The sequence below is a fragment of the Eutrigla gurnardus genome (genome assembly GCF_963514095.1).
Source record: "Eutrigla gurnardus genome assembly, chromosome: 16".
NCBI lineage: Eukaryota > Metazoa > Chordata > Actinopteri > Perciformes > Triglidae > Eutrigla > Eutrigla gurnardus.
The window spans coordinates 22,437,701-22,458,412 of NC_139927.1; the positions used below are offsets into that span (position 1 = coordinate 22,437,701).

The 20,712-nt window shown below is 44.6% G+C and overlaps 1 protein-coding gene across 3 annotated transcripts; it reads right to left on the reverse strand.

Annotated features, from left to right (window-relative positions):
- Positions 1 to 4,568: 4,568 nt before the first annotated feature.
- agbl5 (AGBL carboxypeptidase 5) lies at positions 4,569 to 20,676 on the reverse strand. 3 transcript variants are annotated; one of them, XM_084030584.1, is made up of 17 exons: positions 20,571 to 20,676; positions 18,753 to 19,036; positions 18,452 to 18,623; positions 18,178 to 18,344; positions 17,877 to 18,054; positions 17,609 to 17,787; positions 15,140 to 15,665; positions 14,787 to 14,956; positions 14,275 to 14,410; positions 13,369 to 13,586; positions 13,068 to 13,270; positions 9,126 to 9,302; positions 6,553 to 6,689; positions 6,394 to 6,446; positions 5,911 to 6,095; positions 5,366 to 5,496; positions 4,569 to 5,278 (listed from the first exon to the last, which is right to left on the reverse strand). In XM_084030584.1, exons 2-17 carry the CDS (start codon positions 18,965 to 18,967, stop codon positions 5,201 to 5,203), a joined length of 2,925 nt encoding a protein of 974 aa, XP_083886710.1. In that variant the 5' UTR covers positions 18,968 to 19,036; positions 20,571 to 20,676; the 3' UTR covers positions 4,569 to 5,200. The 3 variants fall into 3 exon arrangements, with proteins under 3 accessions (XP_083886710.1, XP_083886709.1, XP_083886711.1); XM_084030583.1 differs by having other exon boundaries at positions 5,911 to 6,113; XM_084030585.1 differs by lacking the exon at positions 9,126 to 9,302 and having other exon boundaries at positions 5,911 to 6,113.
- Positions 20,677 to 20,712: the final 36 nt, after the last annotated feature.

The following is a 20,712-nucleotide window of genomic DNA, read 5'->3' on the forward strand; positions in this document are numbered from 1 at the left end:
CTCGCGAATATGGCGGAGGTTAGTCGGAAACACTGTTAGAGAAATCAACCCAGCTGTGTGGGTACACAATCAGTATTCAAATACAGCAGCACATGAACAAACGGACTCGGCGGTCCGCGATCAGAACTTAAAACACATTAACAAGAATTACAAGCATATCCTACACTATCACTTGTGTCTCTGCCCAGACTGATAGCCTCTTACTGGTATCGTTGCGTAAGACGATGACGGCGTTCCGTAACGGCGGTGGTTCGTGAGTCCCCGGCGTCAGCGGGGGACGTGATGAGTCGGCTTCGTCCAGACGAGAGAGGAGCGGGTTTCCTCTCGTTGATCAAACTCAAATAAAGAAAACAGTTGGTGTTTCCTCCTTCCACGAGCGGCGATATAATCGCGGCTTGGCGATTTAGTCAGCTTACTTCAGACAGCGTCTGGTAGCTGGAAGGCAGGAACCGGCTTGGTTCCTCTTGTTGCAACGGTGCGCTGCGGGGCCGTGTCCACCTCCTGTTGGTGGAGGGGTCGCCTCCCGTGGCAACGTGGTGTTGCGATGGAAGCGCTGGAACCAGCGCCCGGGTAGGAGTGGGATCCAGAGTGTAAGAGTGAAATAAGAGAGCGTTCTCCGGGCGGCTTCGGTTTATAAAGCTCAGGCCGCTCCAGGGGACCCCCCGGGGTTCCCTGAAGATGTCAGCCAATGGGGCACTCGTTGGGTGGCGTCGCATCTCTCACCTGGATGAGATGTGAAACTAAAATGGCGGTGTAGTTTTTAACCCCTTTTGTCCCTTTGTCCTGGCCGCATGTGTAGGCTTCTGTAGGCCGCATTGTGTAGTCCTAACGGTTAGGTCCCAACAATAGTTAACTGTTGATAACCAAATCTGCTCCTGCTACAACCCCAACACGGTATATATATATATATACACAATATAAAATCACAGAGAAATCCTCATCCCTTATCCATCCTTGTGCACAACTGCTGAGCCAAAATCTGCTGCACGTGTGAGTCATATATGTAGTCGAAATGTAAAAGAAAATTCTAATTTGGTACCTTCTTGACCGAGAAAAAGCAGACAGTGACTTTTTGGCGCATGTGGATGGAAGACAACAACTCCCACAATGCACAGCTCTGCAGGCCACTCCCACTGATCTGTCCACCCTCGCTGGTCCCCCGCCGATTGCATTCACACATCGGCGTCTCAAAGTCATCAACGAGAGAGAACATGACTGAAACTTTACTGACTTTAATGACGATATTTGCATCATCAGAGGCTCCGTCTCTGGGGAAATGAGGGAATGATGCACGACCATTCAAACATACTACAGGTTTCTAATGATACAAAGCTTAAAGGTCCCATATTATGAAAAACAGGTTTTCTCTGCTCTCTACACCTATAAACTGGTCCTCCCTGAGCCTGTCAACTCCCAGGATGAGGAAAAGCGACTCCTGCATGGTCTCTGCAGCCCAACGGCACTCCTACAGGCTGTTCAGATTCAGCTCCTGTCGTAACCTAACGAAGGGAGTCATTTGCATCGACCAAAATCCTCTGATGATAGGAGATATCCGAGAGAGGTTGTTCATCACCAAGGTGAAGTTCGGTGTGTCCTGATAGGCTGAACTCCTCTGATAATAGGAGATATCCGAGAGGGGGCGTTTCACAACACAGTGGGGAGAGCGCAGCTCGACCTAGCGGTTGTGGCGTTGGGTGATCCGGCTGGTACTCCATGAATAAATGCTGGTAAAGCTTGAGACAATCCTCTGTCTGTCTCACTCGCTCTGGTGCGTCGTCACTGCTGCCTCCGGTCGGACGGAACCTGGGGGCACGTGTCTGTCAGAGCGCCGTGCACAACAGTCCGGGTCTGGTCTCTAGCGTTTCATTTTTAATGTGCCGGCTACGGTTCGTGTTAGCTTGTATGTGTGTGCTAACCACTTCACATGGGACTGCTTCAGTAACGAGGGTCAGTACAAAGCTGACTTTGCCTCGACACTGACCCTTGTAAAAGGATCTGTCCCAACCATACGGGACCCAGCATCTTCACCTGAGCCACATAGGCGAGCCATAGCGATACATCCACATAAACATTAGCGCATGCTACCGCTAGCGTAAGCGGCATCGTCTCCGTCGCTCTCCGAGTAGAGCTCATTAGCATTTAAAGGTGCAGGCACAGAAACAGCCTGTTCTCAGCAGAGCTCATTTGAGCAACTTTTAGGCAGCTGAAATTCAGGACCACGGATGGGTTTGGGGCAATACATATCAAATCCAGCGTCCAGCGACCTCTGACAGCTGTGTGAAAAACAGTATAATATGGGATCTTTAATGCAAATGGGTCAAGTATTCTTAAATGACGAGGTGTAGTGTGGAAAACATTTGGGTCCTGGCAATGGCAACTTTTCTGGACCCAAGATTTAAAGCATTAGGTTTTGGTAACCAAACCAATGCACAGGGGGCAGTTTCCAGAGTCACAGCAGAATGCGCAGGACATATGCGATCACAACATGTCATACCCTCAACATCACAGGTAATAGCTTTCCCTTTGTTTCATCATTACTTGTATATTAGGTTTTATCAAAGAACTAAATATGTAATTACGTTACAATTCACGACAGAGGCTGGGGGGGGGGGGGGGCAGACAGGTAACCAGTCCATCACAGGCTGACATGTAGAGACAGACAGGTAACCAGTCTATCACAGGCTGACATGTAGTGACAGACAGGTAACCAGTCTATCATAGGGCTGACATGTAGAGACGGACAGGTAACCAGTCTATCACAGGGCTGACATGTAGAGACAGACAGGTAACCAGTCCATCACAGGCTGACATGTAGAGACAGAAAGGGAACCAGTCCATCACAGGCTGAGATGTAGACACAGACAGGTAACCAGTCCATCACAGGCTGACATGTAGAGACAGACAGGTAACCAGTCTATCATAGGGCTGACATGTGGAGACGGACAGGTAACCAGTCTATCACAGGCTGACATGTAGAGACAGACAGGTAACCAGTCCATCACAGGCTGACATGTAGAGACAGACAGGTAACCAGTCCATCACAGGCTGACATGTAGAGACAGACAGGTAACCAGTCTATCACAGGCTGACATGTAGAGACAGACAGGTAACCAGTCTATCACAGGCTGACATGTAGAGACAGACAGTTAACCAGTCTATCACAGGGCTGACATGTAGAGACAGACAGGTAACCAGTCAATCAATGGGCTGACATGTAGAGACAGACAGGTAACCAGTCTATCACAGGCTGACATGTAGAGACAGACAGGTAACCAGTCTATCACAGGGCCGACATGTAGAGACAGACAGGTAACTAGTCTATCACATGGCTGACATGTAGACAGACAGGTAACCAGTCTATCATAGGGCTGACATGTAGAGACAGACAGGTAACCAGTCTATCACAGGGCTGACATGTAGAGACAGACAGGTAACCAGTCTATCACAGGGCTGACATGTACAGACAGACAGGTAACCAGTCTATCACAGGGCTGACATGTAGAGACAGACAGGTAACCAGTCTATCACAGGGCTGACATGTAGAGACAGACAGGTAACCAGTCTATCACAGGGCTGACATGTAGACAGACAGGTAACCAGTCTATCATAGGGCTGACATGTAGAGACAGACAGGTAACCAGTCTATCACAAGGCTGACATGTAAACAGACAGGTATATAGCCTATCACAGGGCTGACATGTAGAGACAGACAGGTAACAAGTCTATCACAGGGCTGACATGTAGACAGACAGGTAACTAGTCCATCACAGGGCTGACATGTAGACAGACAGGTAACCAGTCTATCACAGGACTGACATGTAGAGACAGACAGGTAACCAGTCTATCACAGGGCTGACATGTAGAGACAGACAGGTAACCAGTCCATCACAGGGCTGACATGTAGACAGACAGGTAACCAGTCCATCACAGGGCTGACATGTAGACAGACAGGTAACCAGTCCATCACAGGCTGACATGTAGAGACAGACAGGTAACCAGTCTATCACAGGGCTGACATGTACAGACAGACAGGTAACCAGTCTATCACAGGGCTGACATGTAGAGACAGACAGGTAACCAGTCTATCACAGGGCTGACATGTAGAGACAGACAGGTAACCAGTCTATCACAGGGCTGACATGTAGACAGACAGGTAACCAGTCTATCATAGGGCTGACATGTAGAGACAGACAGGTAACCAGTCTATCACAAGGCTGACATGTAAACAGACAGGTATATAGCCTATCACAGGGCTGACATGTAGAGACAGACAGGTAACAAGTCTATCACAGGGCTGACATGTAGACAGACAGGTAACTAGTCCATCACAGGGCTGACATGTAGAGACAGACAGGTAACCAGTCTATCACAGGGCTGACATGTAGAGACAGACAGGTAACCAGTCTATCACAGGGCTGACATGTAGAGACAGACAGGTAACCAGTCTATCACAGGGCTGACATGTAGAGACAGACAGGTAACCAGTCCATCACAGGGCTGACATGTAGAGACAGACAGGTAACTTTATTTTCTGTTGGTCAATGTAAAAAACGACTTCAATGGGTGTTGGAAAACAAACCATGAAAATGTCCATCAAGGATGAATATCTTTTATAGACAGAATATGCAAAACACCAACAACTTCTGGAATAATTACATTAAATACTTAATTCACTCACATTTGTTTCTAAACCATGGATATCAGGAGGTTATAAAGGTGCCATGTGCTCATCAGTCAGAATAAAAATCAACCCTTAGCTGATATAGTACAAGTGTGTGTCTGTAGAAATACTTGACAGTGTTGGTCAGAGTGCATGAACATGCTCAGGGGAGGGAACATCTGAAGGCAATGACCAAAAGGATAACAACAGAAATGTGAAGTACAATGGTGGGAGCGGAAAAGGACATTCAAGTCTACCTAGGTGATGGGGAAGGTTTGTACCACAGTTGGGTTTCATTGAGCAAGGCACTCAACCTTCAGCTGCTCCAGTAGAGCTGCCAGTGGTTCTAATGGACAGCGCCATGGTCTGACTGTTGAACAGCATGATTGAAAACACCACGCATGCTCTGGAAAATGTGAATAAATCATGTTGAAATCCTTGTATTGCACATTGAGTGATCCTACAGTGATGACTATGTCCCCTCCTGTTCCCTTCCTCTAAATGCTTTTGGTCACAATACAGTCCTCTTCTGTGCAGTTCCTAGGCTTCTCCACACAGTGTCACTGTTTCACACATGTTGACAGTCTCAGACAGAGGCAGCGCTGGAGTTTCCTCTACCTTTGAACACAACATCACAAAGCCTGGTCAAGTTTCAGTCATGTCATTCAACAGTAATGCTGTTTGACCTCCTGTGTGTGTTTTCACCTGTTGCACCGTGTCCTCCTCCTCGTGTGCAGTTTCTATAAGAGCGTCTCCTTTGTGGTAGAGACTGTCTGGACTCTTCTTCATTGGTGCTTTTGAGGTAAACTGCACGGCGCCCTCCTTCTCTGACACACCTGGAGAGTGAGATGGAAGCCATGTTAACTGTGTTTATGTGAGGTTTACATACTGAGGAAGAGGAACTTTAAAAGTAACGTCATGTGACACTGGAAGCATACGCAACAAAGAAAAAAAAATCAAAAACAGAGGGAGAGCGAGTCGTCCTCCAATCTGAAGATCGGTGGTTCAATTCCCGGCTCCTCCAGTCCGTAGGCCGTCCTTGGGCAGCTCTGTGAGGCTCTAGGTAGCACAGCATGCTGCCACGCTCACATTGAGCATGCTAACATGCTCATACTGTATTTAGAGGATATGTTTACGGGGTTGACCATCTAAGCTCAACATGCCATTGACACACAGATGTCTGATACCGTGTGTTCTCTATTGTGACTGGTTCAATCATTCTTCAGGTAACCCTGTGTATGTTTACATGCCTGACAGTGACCGGTGTAGATGGAGGCCAGGTCTGAGCAGCTTCCAGTCCCTCATGCTGGATGATTCCTCCTTATCTCCAGATGGGTTACTGCTGCTCAGGGAGCTTTTAGCGGCATGTGCAGGTGTTTCAGTCGACCCTGCCCTCCGGACAGGGATGCGGCTCATGTGAGGTTGCAGCTCACACCTGAGTGGGCAACACACACTTTGATATGTTTAACCGCTCATCATGGAGAAATCACAGCAGATACAATATATGTTTTGTGTACTGTTCCAAATATGGAAATTATATTATTATATATGTTTATATATATATGTGTGTGTGTGTGTGTGTGTGTGTGTGTGTGTGTGTGTGTGTGTGTGTGTGTGTTTGTGTGTGTGTGTGTGTGTGTATTCATTTGTGAATTTCAACCTATTTGACTTCTTCTTTGGCTTGAAAATGTTCCTGGTGAGATTTAAAACGATATAGACAAGAGTAGACTCACTTGCTAAATTTGATGGAGGAAAGGATGTGTTCAGGCCCCGGGTCTTTAGCAGTCTGTGGCGGATGGAGACAGGACAGTGAGACTTCATAAACCAAGTTTACGTTGTAGAAAAAAAAACGGAATTTGTTCCCTGGAAGTGAGCCAGTGAGGTCAGCTGACCTCTGTGCAGACATCCGTGGGGTGATGAGTGCCGGTCAGATTGCGACACCCTCCCCCCGCACGCCGCGTGGGGAAAGGCCTTCTGGACCAGCCTGCTGAACTGGGCCGTCCAGCCTGAAAGTCTGGGCAGCTGAGGCCTGTTGATCAGACAAAGGGACATAATTACAAGGACCACACTGTGAGTAGCACCATGTTCTTCTTCATGTTGCATAGAAAAACATTTAGAAATACATTTAGAAACCAATCAATTCAACACATCTACAACAGATTAAGATGTATACCGGTAGTTAAAGAGAAGCTTTAACCAACACTCTTAAATAGTTGGGAGCGACTACGTTCTATATGCACCTGAGAAATAAAGGGGACACAGTGGACAGACAGGGGAGGACCACACAGATGCTGCTACACAAAGGGACAGCTTTTATTCCAGAGGTTAAACAGAGGTCGTGAACAGACAGCAGCACATTCAAGAAGGTGATATTCTGTTACATCAACACAACACTACCAACCGTAGTCTGGCATGGAAGATTAGCACCACACTGAAGGAAACAGCACATTTGTCACAAGGAGTGGAAAGAATGTGAGAATGTGACTATACTATGCATAAGGTGATAACTTGATTATTGGTTCTCTAAGGAATAATATTTCTCTTTCAGACCTATATTCCTGTTGGGAAACATTCCCATCTATGTAAGACACGGTGCTGCAAGAGAATCACTGCCATTAGTTTTCCTTTGATATCTGCGCTAATTAGCTCACTTCAGCAAAAGTCCATGATATACACATTTAACTCAAGTCCAAACATTATCTACATTATATATTCTTTAACAATCCAGTGTTTTAGGCCTATACATTTAAAAATCCACTTACTTCATATCACATCATTTACGCCTAGTTTTGCTTTTCACTGACGCAAGGACAAGCAGATGAGGAGGCAGGATGGACAACCGACCATGATCACAATACAGTCCACGAGTTCTGGGAAACAAGGAGCAGAGCACCAGAACCTCCTGCTAACAACACACACCAGAGTGAGGCACGCCATCACTACACTGTCTCACAGCACTGGGACCGACGACAGCTACTGCGGGTCAAGGCAAGATATTTGAAAGTTATTTGGATGATGCGATCCATTCCTGATCTGGTTTATCTGTCGGTTCTAAAACCAGGTCCAAGATCCAGGTCTTACATGCTCTGCCTCTTGATCTTCAGTGCATCTATAATGACTGGTCCTAAAACACAGACCATCATCAAGTACTTGAATGACAGCACACCTCCCTGTCCCACAGCTGATCTATGAGGCTGACACATACACACCGACAACAGAATAAATGACCTTTGACCATCGACAGGTTGATAAAAACCTGCCAGCATTCACGGACACTAGGAAACACAAATGTGCTTGAAGAAATAATAATCAACTTTTACTGCACTGTTTGATAGTAAGTAATGGTAAAATGAAATAAAACTCTACAATTTTCTCTCTACACATTTACACACAAATCATTAATAGATGGTATAAGAACATTCTAAACACAACTTTGACAAAATGCTTGAACACTTGACCAAAGAAATGATTTTGACATGATATTTCTTGTTGGGGAAGCTCTCCATAAGGCAACGGTTCCCATCTCAAAAGAAACATCATGATATCATCAACACTGGACTCACACTGGAATGATACAGTCACTAGAAATGAGACGCCCAGTGCTACTAACACAACAGTACGTGTTGAACCTGTGACCTGCACTGTTTCACAAATGCATTGAAAAAAGAAACAAAATATAAGAAGGTGCTTTAAAATGATTTTACAGAGACAAAATCCACATATATGTTCAGTCTAATTTCTCCAAAATTAAATAAAACCAATAAATAATAATAATGGCAAGTTAAAGTATATAATAGATATTGTAGCTGATCACAAACACTTATTTAGACAGTAACTGTGTGAGAAGAAACAATGAAAACCGTGGCTTTTTCAAATATCAGTACAGGTGACACATGGTATTCTTCTGAGGGTATACAAGAAAAAGAAAAACACTTCAATCAATGTAATGCAATCCATTAGTATAATATTTCCAATATTAATATAGACTGCAAATATCCACTCTACATTCTGTAGGTCCTTGGAGGGAAATGGAGGTAGCAGCCTCTTTTATCCCCACACCATCCTCTCTGCAGGCGAGGACTGAATAAGCAGCTCCATTAACTGTCCATTAAACAATAACATGTTTTACACATTTCAGTCAGAACTGAGATTTCAGAAATTGATGCACTCTTCAGTGTTAGTCATCCTCCGATGCTCCCACACACACACACACACACACACACACACACACACACACACACACACACACACACACACACACACACACACACACACACACACACACACACACACACACACACACACAGTTAGACTGAGTCCTGGGGGGCCCCAGCTGGAGTGTTGGTGGGTGGGGGCAGGCCCTTAAGGGGCAAGGGGCCCAGTCTGGAGAGCAGAACAGGACGAGGCAGAGCCTGAAGGGTGGGGAGCAAGGTGGAGAGGTTGGGGGACTGGAGCGAGTACAGACCTGTCATACTGACGGACGCCGGGAGGGGACAGGAGCCTGCTGCACACACAGAGGAAGACGAGGAGGAGGAGGAGGAAGGGGGTGAGAGTGGGGGGCGGGTGGGTGCGTGGCTGTTGCTAGGAGATCGTAGAATAGAGCGGTGGTGGGGTGGGCGTCTCTTCTCTTGAGGTTTAGGGTCTACAGAGAGGGAGACACACACACACTCAGAGACATGCAGGGGAAGAACACAACAACAAAGTGCCGTTCATTTCAGGGACCAGTAACAGTGAGGGACCAGTGATAGTCAGGGACCAGTGAGGGGCCAGTGACAGTCAGGGGCCAGTGATCGTGAGGGACCAGTGACAGTCAGGGACCAGTGAGGGACCAGTGACAGTCAGGGGCCAGTGATAGTGAGGGACCAGTGACAGTCAGGGGCCAGTGATAGTGAGGGACCAGTGACAGTCAGGGGCCAGTGATAGTGAGGGACCAGTGACAGTCAGGGGCCAGTGACAGTCAGGGGCCAGTGACGGTCAGGGGCCAGTGACAGTCAGGGACCAGTGATGGTCAGGGGCTGAGACACACACACACACACACACACACACACACACACACACACACACACACAGATACACACACACACACACACACACACACAGACAGACAGACAGACAGATATACACACACACACACACACACACACACACACACACACACACAGACAGACAGACAGACAGACAGACAGACAGATACACGCATACACACACACACACACACACACACACACACACACACACACACACACACACACACACACACACACACACACACACACACACACACAGACAGACAGACAGACAGACAGACAGACAGACAGACAGACAGACAGACAGACAGATAGTCGATAGTCACGTCGAAGACGTTTATTCTAACTTTTCAACAAGAATGAGTCGATCATCAAGAATCTGTGTGATGACATTGTCATTTAGGTCATTTAGCAGACGCTTTTGTCCAAAACGACTTACAATAAGTACATTCGTCAAAAGAAGGAAACAAAGAAACCACAATATAATTTCCGATAAAGTAAGAGCTAAAAATAGAACAAGTGTTGGATCCTCGTCTGAGTAAAGTAGTAGCTGTTCAGCAGAGGTGACAAGTAATAAAGTACAAATACTTCGTTACTGTACTTAAGTAGATTTTTCAGGTATCTGTACTTTACTTGAGTATTTATTTTTCTGATGACTTTTTACTTTTACTCCCTACATTTATACACAAAAATATGTACTTTCTACTCCTTACATGGTAAAAACAGACTCGTTACTTTAAAAAAAAAAAAAAAAAACTCCACAGATGGCGACAATACGTAAAAGCATACGTAAAAGACATGACGAACTCGAGAGGGAAAGAGGGAGAAGAAGAGGGGGGGGGACAGGTTACCCCGGGAAGAAGTCGAATGAGTGAGGGGACGGTAGAGACGGTAGAGCACTTGCACTGTAGCAGCGACATGGAGGAAGGAAGCGAAGCGGGGTCCGGGAGTATTGCCGATGGCGACGCTTCAGAAGATTCAGAGAATCTCATGGCGTATCCGCTGTGTCCTGTGTCAGCTGAAAAACCACGAGCTGTTGGCGTGATTATTCTTGATTATTCTGTCTGAACTTTTTTCGTTTAACAAAATTATCAAAAGATGTATTGTGTTTCATTAACGGCAAATATTATTTTTTTTACTTTTACTTTGAAAGTACATTTCAGAGCCTGTACTTTCTTACTTTTACTTGAGTAAAGGAGTTGAATCAGTACTTCTACTTTTATTAGAGTATTTTTTTACACATGTATCTGTACTTCTACACTCAACAAAAATATAAACGCAACACTTTTGTTTTTGCTCCCATTTTTCATGAGATGGACTTAAAGATCTAAAATTCATTCCAGATACACAATATTACCATTACTCTCAAACATTGTTCACAAATCAGTCTAAATGTGTGATAGTGAGCACTTCTGCTTTGCTGAGATAATCCATCCCACCTCACAGGTGTGCCACATCAAGATGCTGATCTGACATCATGATTAGTGCACAGGTGTGCCTTAGACTGTCCACAATAAAATGCAGAGTCGAGGTGAAGTCTGAACAGGTGAGTCTTGAGCCTTTTTCGGAAGATGGCAAATGACTCTGCTGTCCTGACATTGGTTGGGAGTTCGTTCCACCACTGAGGCGCCAGAACAGAGAAGAGTCTGGACTGATGACTGATGAGCAGCTACAAACAGAATCCCACATCAGAAACGTTCAGAAATGAACTGATTCACAACTGAAACTGAAGCTTAAATAGCGGCGAGTAGAGTAGTGGATTGACAGATGCGCATTTGAAAAAGTGGGTGGTATATTCGTAAATGATTGCACATACACTTGCATATTTATGTTTGATCTCATGTTTGAATGACAAGGAATTTGAATTACAACTACTAGAATGTTTCTTCAGTAAATTTCTTAATTCTGATTCATTCATTCATTCATCATGATTAGACACCATTTGATGGGAAAAATTCCATAAAATTGTAAAACACAGAATTCAGAAAAATTAAAACGGAAAACGGAAAAAAGTGATTTCATAGGGCCCTAACTACTACTAGTAGTGAACCAAAACATGGCCAAACATATGGGATTTGTTAACCTATTGAAGGTAGTTCTCTCTCTATCCCAGGGTGCTGCTCATGTCCTTTCACTATATTCCCTGTTCAGTTACAGAGTTAAGATATAATGTAAGCCTGACAGGCTGTTGGTCATGTTTAATAAAAAGTACATTCCTGTTACTGCTTTGGGGTCAATTATTAATGTAAACATTAATATGTTTAATAATGCACCAGGTTAGAGGGTTCCTTGTACAATTTAAAGCAATAGTTCTATTAGAATCTATTTCATATCTAAGCAAAATGGGTATTATAAATAAAATATACCTAACTGAATCGATAGTGAATCGAATCAAATCAGATTAAATCAAATCCGGACCTTGTGAATAGGATTCAAATCCATCCATCCATCCATTTTCTACCGCTTATCCTGTATTTAGGGTCGTGGGGAGGCTGGAGCTGATCCCAGCTGTCATTGGGCGAAGGCAGGGTACACCCTGGACAGGACGCCAGTCTATCACAGAGCCGACATGTAGAGACAAACAACCATTCACTCTCACATTCACACCTACGGGAAATTTAGAGTCATCAATTAACCTATCTCCATCCTGCATGTCTTTGGACTGTGGGAGGAAGCCGGAGAACCCGGAGAGAACCCACGCTCACACGGGGAGAACATGCAAACTCCACACAGAAGGAACCTGGGATCCTCGCTGTGAGGCAACAGTGCTACCCACTACACCACCGTGCAGCCCTCGGATTCAAATCGATTCGGGAAATCAGTGACGATACCCTGCCCTAGTCAGGGACCAGTGATGGTCAGGGACCAGTCATAGTCAGGGACCAGTGACGGTCAGGGACCAGTCACAGTCCGGGACCAGTGACGGTCATGGACCAGTGACAGTCAGGGACCAGTAACAGTCAGGGACCAGTGACGTCAGGGACCAGTGACGGTCAGGGACCAGTGATAGTGTTAGGGATCGCCACTTCTCTCATATGTTAGCAAGTAGCTAACATGCAGCGTAGTTCTAGTGTTGGAAGTCATCATTTAAAAAGTCAGTATGTTTTTAGTGAGTATTTTTCTCCCCATCAGTGTGGTAGTGGTGCATTGGAACAGGGCTCATATGGTTTCGTCAGGGTAGACCTAACAATAGGAAAGGAAAGGCAAGCACAGAGAGCAGCAGCAGCATCAAGTGACCAGATCATGCAGAGAGAGAGAGAGAGAGAGAGAGAGAGAGAGAGAGAGAGAGAGAGAGAGAGAGAGAGAGAGAGAGAGAGAGAGAGAGAGAGAGAGAGAGAGAGGTCCAGACCCTATCACCTTCAGATGAGAGATCAACTTACCCCTGACTGGCCCGAGTGCCTTGTTGCCTCCACGTGTGCTGGTGTGCGTGTTGTTGTGCTGTGTGTGAGTTCGGGCTGGCGGGCAGCCAAAAGTAAAGCTGGTGGAGCTGTGCATCTTTGGGGAGGGCGTCTGGCTGCTGCTGCTGTGGCTGTTGCAGCGAATGCGACTGAGGGCGTTCTCGGATACTGAGCCGGACAGACAGCTGTCCGAAGATCAAGAAAACACAGAAACCCATGACCCAACATGTGACAAAGAGCGTGTGGTTGTTGGGGTTTGATAAAGAGGTGTGTGTAAACTCACTTGTTGAAGCTCTTTGGCGGTGACGCCTTGCTGCCATTGTGGTGTATCCTTGGAGGAGGATGAGCGTGGATGTGTGTGTTCAGGCCTTTGGTGTTGCGGACGTGTTTGAGGATCCAAGCTCTAAGGTTCATCAGGCAGCTGTGCTCAGACAGCACCAGCCGTGGCCAGGGGTTACACTCCGCCACATCCAAGGCTGAGATGGCCACGGCACGCCCCACCTGATGCACAACAGCAACTAGTCAGTGCCTTCGCTTTTTTATTTCATTTTAGATTTCATTTTATGTGGAAAAGATAACATGGCAGAGTGTACAAAAGTGTTAGATTATGTGTGATATTTTAGCATAAAATCCCTTTACAATTTTTTATGCACAAAGGTACGTAAAAGCCTCAGTAAATAGACCTGCATTTATACAGCATCTTTCTAGCATTCTGACACTACATGTCAGCATTCACCCATTTACACACATTCATACTGATCCTATACTGATGACAGAGGCTGCATACAGGGTGCCATCCAGTCAGGATCTAAATAACACATTCACGCACATTCTCGTGCTATTTAGGGTTCAGTATCTTGCCCGCCGATCTTCTGATTGGAGGATGACTCGCTCTACCGCAGAGCCACATCTATATTCACCTGCATACCGATCTGCATACAGCCTACAAGCCTATATACTGTAATCACCAGGTAGCCCCGCCCCTAAATCATCCCCTGCAACCAAAAAACTCATGTTTACAATGTTTACTGAGATAATAAATCAAAAGAGAAGTAGGGTCATTTTCTCATAGACTTCTATACAATCAGACTTCTTGTTGTTAGTGGTTGATGCTATGTAGAGTCGAGGTGAAGTCTGAACAGGTGAGTCTTGAGCCTTTTTCGGAAGATGGCAAGTCTTGTTTTCCTACCTGTTCAAATATTTCTGGGGTGTATTTTGGAGGGAATGATGGAGGTGGAGGTGGGGTCGCCCGTCCATTGTCATGGCAAGCAGGTGGAATGCTGTTCATGGTTTTTCCTGTGTTGTAGTTGCACTCCAAAGTGTAGCTGGTGGAGACCCAATATCAGAACATGTTAAAAATATACATTTACAGATTGAAGACAAATAAGAGAATGTATGAGTTGACATCAGGTAATTTAGATTCAAGATAACGACTTAGAAACTATTGCAGTACAGGAGTTTTTTTCTCTCAGAAAGTTACATTTTAGATGACCCATGTAAAATGTTAAACAAGAGTAAAAGCACCATGAAAGATAGACTGTGGCTTAAAAACCTTTATTTTTATTCCAGAAGGGCTTACTTATTATTCTCTAAAACTCAAAAGAGGTGTTCAAAACTGGTTTCCCTTATGTGCCATGTGCTGTTTGAGCTGACAAGCTGCACATTAACCCTTGCTGTTTTGTAAATCCTTTCAAATCTGACCTGTGAAGCAGCCCTATGGCCTTGTGAATGGCCACACGGCCACTGCCTTCTTTAGACTGGCCGTCCCTCTTGTCTCGTGCATACATGTTCTTCTCAGAGAAGTTACAGCCCAGGAAATCAAAGTGGGCGGAGTTCACAGCGATCAGCCTCGGATACAGCATGTTCTCTACCTGCAGAGAGAAGCACGAGAGCTTTGATGCAACTAAAATGAGTCCACTATCTCCTGTGGCTGTCTTGTGGGGCTAATCACAATTCATGGAGATGATTCAATAAAACATACTGAAATCAAACAAAGTAAAATCAAGAAGTCAAGAAGGTCATTTGATAATTTAAGTAAATGGAATAATTTTCACCTGCTGGCTCTCGTCAGGAAGGTTATTTCCATACATGAAGCATCCACGTTTAGAGGCGTGGCCATGTAAGTCCACATAATATGCCACACCCCCTTCGTGTGGTGGAATTGATTCTTGTTCCTCCACCTGTGGCACTGTTGCTTTAACAGTAACAGGAGCGACAGTCTCGGAGGAGCTTGATGAGGTGTTCTGGTCCCCCTTCCCCATCTCTGTGGTGACCCAGGTGTTTTCCTCCATCACCATGGGAACTTCTGGCAGCACAGGATTTATGTCCTTCTCTGCATTTCGCTGGTTCAAGCTGACTTCGATGGCAGTGAAGGGAGGAGTTTGATGTTGATTGGTGGGTTTGATGGTAAGGGGTGGGGTCTGCATGTGTGCATTACAGTAAGTGCTGGACTGTGAAATGTGTATGCGATTGTGTGTGTGGTGGTAGAGCAAAAGTGTTTTGGCTGCATAGATGGAAGGGTGCAGCTCAGGGCTGGGGTTCAGGTATTGTCTGTTCAAGTTCACCCCCCTGGAATCAGTCCTGCAAAAAAAAAAAAAAAAAAAAAGACTACCATTACTAGAACTTAAAAACAGAACACAGCAGCTACAGCATGTGCACACACGCAGGAGTGAGAGTGAGTTACTATGGTTACGTTCACGCTCTCGGTCTCTGTCGTTCAGAAACCTTCTGGTAATATACCGTTCATGATGATAATCAAGACTGTTTCTTAGCTTTAAAGTTAAGCTGGTGTAGAATTACAGGAAATTTGTTTTAAATTACAATATTTGGCCCCCATTTTAGAACATAACCAGGCACTCAGGGTAATAAGCATAGATATTTATCTTGGTTTGAAGAAAAATAAGTGTAATAACTGGGGTGTATGTCAGAAATGGTACCTAATAAACACAAATCAGCAAAAAGACAAAAGGGTGTCAGGTGGGTCAGGAAATGTCTAGCCCCCAGAACACACAGTGAATCTGCTGAGGGGGTCAACACGTTTCATCAGACCTGGCTCCTCGAACCTCTGCCTGTCATCACTGCGTTTACATGCCCTGAAGTTACTGTTAGTTGGCTTTCTGTGGTAGCTTGCTTTCTTAAATGGTATACAAAAAAGAAATTAGTTTGCATAAATGGCTTAGAGAAAGTAGAGGCTTATAGAAACCTGATTTCTCATGTTAGATTTCTGTCAAAAAGCTGATTTCTTGGCCATGAATACAGGTAACAAAGTTTTTAATGAGGTTTTTACATGTAAGCATGTGCATAACATCGACTTCAGCCAAGAATCAGAATCAGCTCTGAATCAGCTTCACTGCTGAATATTTTCATGTGTACTGCGACAACTTGTACACTTCAGAAACAGTTGAACTGTGCTTTAGGGCTGGGACTGCTCATCGCCGTAATCGACTACATAAATACGTTGACATGAATAATTTGCGTCAACGCTTCATCCCAAACAACTAGATTAACTCCTGTCCCACACTCCAGTCCAGTGGTGGCGGTAATCGGGCCCGGACTGACCATCGGGAACACCGGGAAGTTTCCCACTGGCCTGAATTTTTGTTTGTCTTAAGTAATATAACAGGCAATCGTAGACGTGAGCGGCGCTAACAAGCTATCATTAAATCCACACCGACTCCGTTCTGTAAGCATCTCTGCCCGTCTGTCAGCAGCAGCTCCTGCGACTGCGGCCCAGGACAGCCGCCCTTCTCCCCTCTGTGTGAGACTCATCATGTTTCAGCAGCAAAGATGTTCAAAAGTCTCTGTGTTCGGCTCTCAGGACTTTTGTAGCTTCTAACTGGAACTCTGTGGTCTAAACGTCTATTTTTTTACCGTTTCATGTTCTTTCAGCTGCATAGGAATCGTTTTAAGTTACCGCTCACGGAAACCCGCCATTTCCGGTTTCTGCCGCTTCACAATAAAAGCTTTAAAATAACAAAGTACGGTGGTACTTTTATTGTGAATAATTTATAGGAAATGAATGTGTTGATTCGTGTTAAGACGTAATCCTTCAGGGTCGTATGCCATACCTTTGATTAATAATAATAATAATAATAATAATAATAATAATAATGCTAATAACAAAAATAAGAAGTATCAGAAAAGGAAACTGTTGCGATGTCTCCCTCTTTAATACGTACCTGTTTTATTTGAGGTTCATAACAGTACATTGCACTAAGCAGTTGTTGGTCTCATTAGTTTGTGCCAAGTGCCAAGTTAAAGAAATGTTTAAATATTGAAATGTTAACAAGAAATGTTTTGAGATTCATATTGTGTAAATAGTTACATTGATCAAGTAATGTGTATAATCGATAACTGAAAAATAAATCGTTAAATCTTTGCACACACCAAACGCTTACAAGCAACGTGAAGTTATAAATCAAAGCAAACCACGAAAGCAAGAAAATAGTTAAAGCTATACCAATCACTGAGTCAAACAATGTTCACGTTGTTGTTGTGAGGATGCTGTACTTGACTGTTCTTACCTGTAGTGGCCGAGGACAACCCCGTCTGGGTTGAGCATAGGAATGAGCTTGAACACAAACATGTTTCGAAGCGCATGAGCACGAGGGTCATCTCTTCTTAGGATAAAGTTGAGGAAACCATTGAACACAAAGGATGAGGGCGTCTCCCCGGGGTGCACGCGACTGCTGAGAAAAAACACCTGCAAACACACGCAGACACACAGACTAAGGACTCCACATCAGCCTCTGCCTTAAGTGTTGTCATTTAAAGCCATTAAAGGCAGGATACCCTTTTGCTGGAGAAGAGGTGAGCTCTTGGCGTGTTGGTGTCTGGAAACAGCTTCGGCAGACGGGGTTCTCTCTCCTCTTGCATCCCGTTGCAGTTGGTCACAGTGAGCAGGTCCACCCTATTGCCATCTAGAGAGTGGCACAACAACTCCCTATGATAATACACACTGCCTGGGGCACTAACAGTGAGAGGATGGACATTGGTAGGGGGAAAAATAGTCAGAAATTCGACAAATTAGAAGGGCAGGGAAAACATGTATTGTCTGTGTGTTTTAGACATTTCTGTGCGTGTTGTGTTTTACCTGCTCGGACTGAGCTGAGCAGCATTGGGGTAGCTCTTGTCAAACTGCTGCAGCATCTCCTGGCACTCGCTATAGGAGAACGGGAAGCAGAAGGAGAAGAAGGTAGTCGCCCCTCGCGTCTCTAACAGCCGGTGAGTGAAAGAGAGTCTGAACTGGTTATCTACAATCTGCAACGTGACAGAAGAAAGGAGAAAGAGACGTGTTTTGAGAAACCAGCAGTCTGCTTCAGCAGCTCTTGATGCTGCATCGTCTACCTGACAACCTCCGAGCGTACCTCAGCTGTGGGTCTGTCCCGGATCCTTTCCCACCGGTTCTTGCCCGGTAGAGTGCGTACAAGAGGAGCCATGCCCTGACTGTAGAGCTTCCGCTGGTTGTTCATGTTCATCACATTGATCTTCAGTAACTTCCCAGGTCCGGCACCCCGTACACTGAAGTAAAACCATGATCTGAAACACAAAATTAAAAAAAATGGTTTGGGATGCTAAAAGTAATTGATAATTGCCTTTGCTGCCCTCTCATGTGAATAACAACATAATTGCTACATTAGCAAAAGTCATTTTTTTGTTTTGATCTACCTGTTGCCATTCTCATGTTCTGTGCCACTGCAGTCTGGCTGTGTCCACACATTGAACTCATAGTCTGGGCTGAGGGTTGACCCTGAGAGGCCAATCCCACTGGGAGCTACATCCGTTGGAGGGCTGGAGCTGTCCTTTTCCACCTTCTCCACTCGGGCCAGGTTGCCTGAGTCAAACTTGGAGCTGAACACAATATTACCAAAGCGAATCTCCATGTTTCTGGAGTCTCACTCTTTTCCTCTCAGGATCTTCCTATCGTGCCAGGCTGAGGTCTGACATATAGCCTGAAAAGAAATTAGACAATTTACACTCAGAAAAAATATAAAAGTAAAATGTATGCTTGTGGGGGACACACTCAAATAGGATTGATATGCAGATCCAACAAAGCAAACAGCCCCTCAGCCTTGTATTGCAATGACAGTGTCCCAAACAGGATGCACGTTACTGGAGGCACGACAAGGATACAACACATCATATTGTCAATATATTAAAAAGGAATGTGACTAGTAAAGTCTTTTAGTTGCCATAATGCCGGTTCTAGATACCTGACATTGCATGTTGTAGTAGTGTATCAAATTTGGTGGCAATAGATTTGTTTTGGATGTCCCAAAAGATTTTTGTTTTGGTACCTCTTTTCAATAACGATATCAAATATAGGCTATCTTTAACTCAAATTATGATTTAGTTATGATGATGAAGTTAGGGATTGGATGATATAGGACTTTATCGTTTATTGCAATCGAAAACACTGACAATAAGTTGATTGTGGTTTTCATCATTTGGATAATTGTAAAATGAGTTGAAAGTGACTTGGAAAAATCCCCTACCCTATCATGGTAGGGGAGTGGAGAATAGAGCCTGACTTTAAAAAATACAGGATATAAAAATGATCATCTTATTTAAGGTCATTTGATTGTTTTTCACTAAAAAATGATGAAGATGTGTCTCTCTGACACACACAAATATGTTTCTAAACTAAATGTAGTGGCCTGTGTCCAGGATGTTTTAGTTCCATTATTAGAGGCTTAGGCGTATTTGAATGATTATCGGAATAATATTGTGAATGGCATTCATTCTGTCCAGGAAAATAATAATAATAATATGCATCATCACATACCTAGATGAAGGTACATGGAATTCACATTCCAGATCAAAGTGTAGTTCTATTTAATTGGAAGTAAAACTAGGGGCAAAACATGTCATTTCAGTCTTAATAGTCAAGCTGTAATTTCGACCAAACGTCTTGACTTGCTTAAATGCATAACAGCGACAATCTGAGGCCGCTAACGAAAATACACCACGGCCAAAACTACGATAATGTTCTCCGGTTCCGACCCAACGTTTCAAGATTTCTGTATCCATGCAGCTACAGCGCAGATCAACGCCTACACAGTGGTCCGTTATCATACATGACGACATGAAGCCCGTCTGTCCTTTGGACCAACATCATGGCTGTTGTTTGAGTCCAGTCACTTGACGGAGCAACAACAACACCAGCTGACCGAGTTCTACCCCAGAGAAGGGGGAGTGAACTGTTGACAGCAGGCATCTTAACACGGTTTAAATCTGCAGACGCCGGCTAACATGTATTACTGTGCTAGTCTTTGTGGCCAATGTCATATCTCTAATGTTACACACCGCTAATAACGCTAGCTAACGTTTCGAAGCTACACAGGCTAACGTAGCTACACAACTAGCACTCGTTGCTCGAGACAACAGTATGTTAACAACACGCGGTTTCCATAGTTACACGATTAAAACATTTTAACGTTAGCTGCGCCAATAGTTTTCTATGATACAACACAATTTCAGTCTTACTAGGCTATTTTCATTCGATGTCCATTTTGTTTTCATCGTCCTTCTCGACCCTCATCTCATCGCTCTGGATGCTGCATTCAAGTTTCTCTGTATAAATGAAAGCTCCCTGGTACTATTGTCGCTGATTGTGTTACGTTTCCGT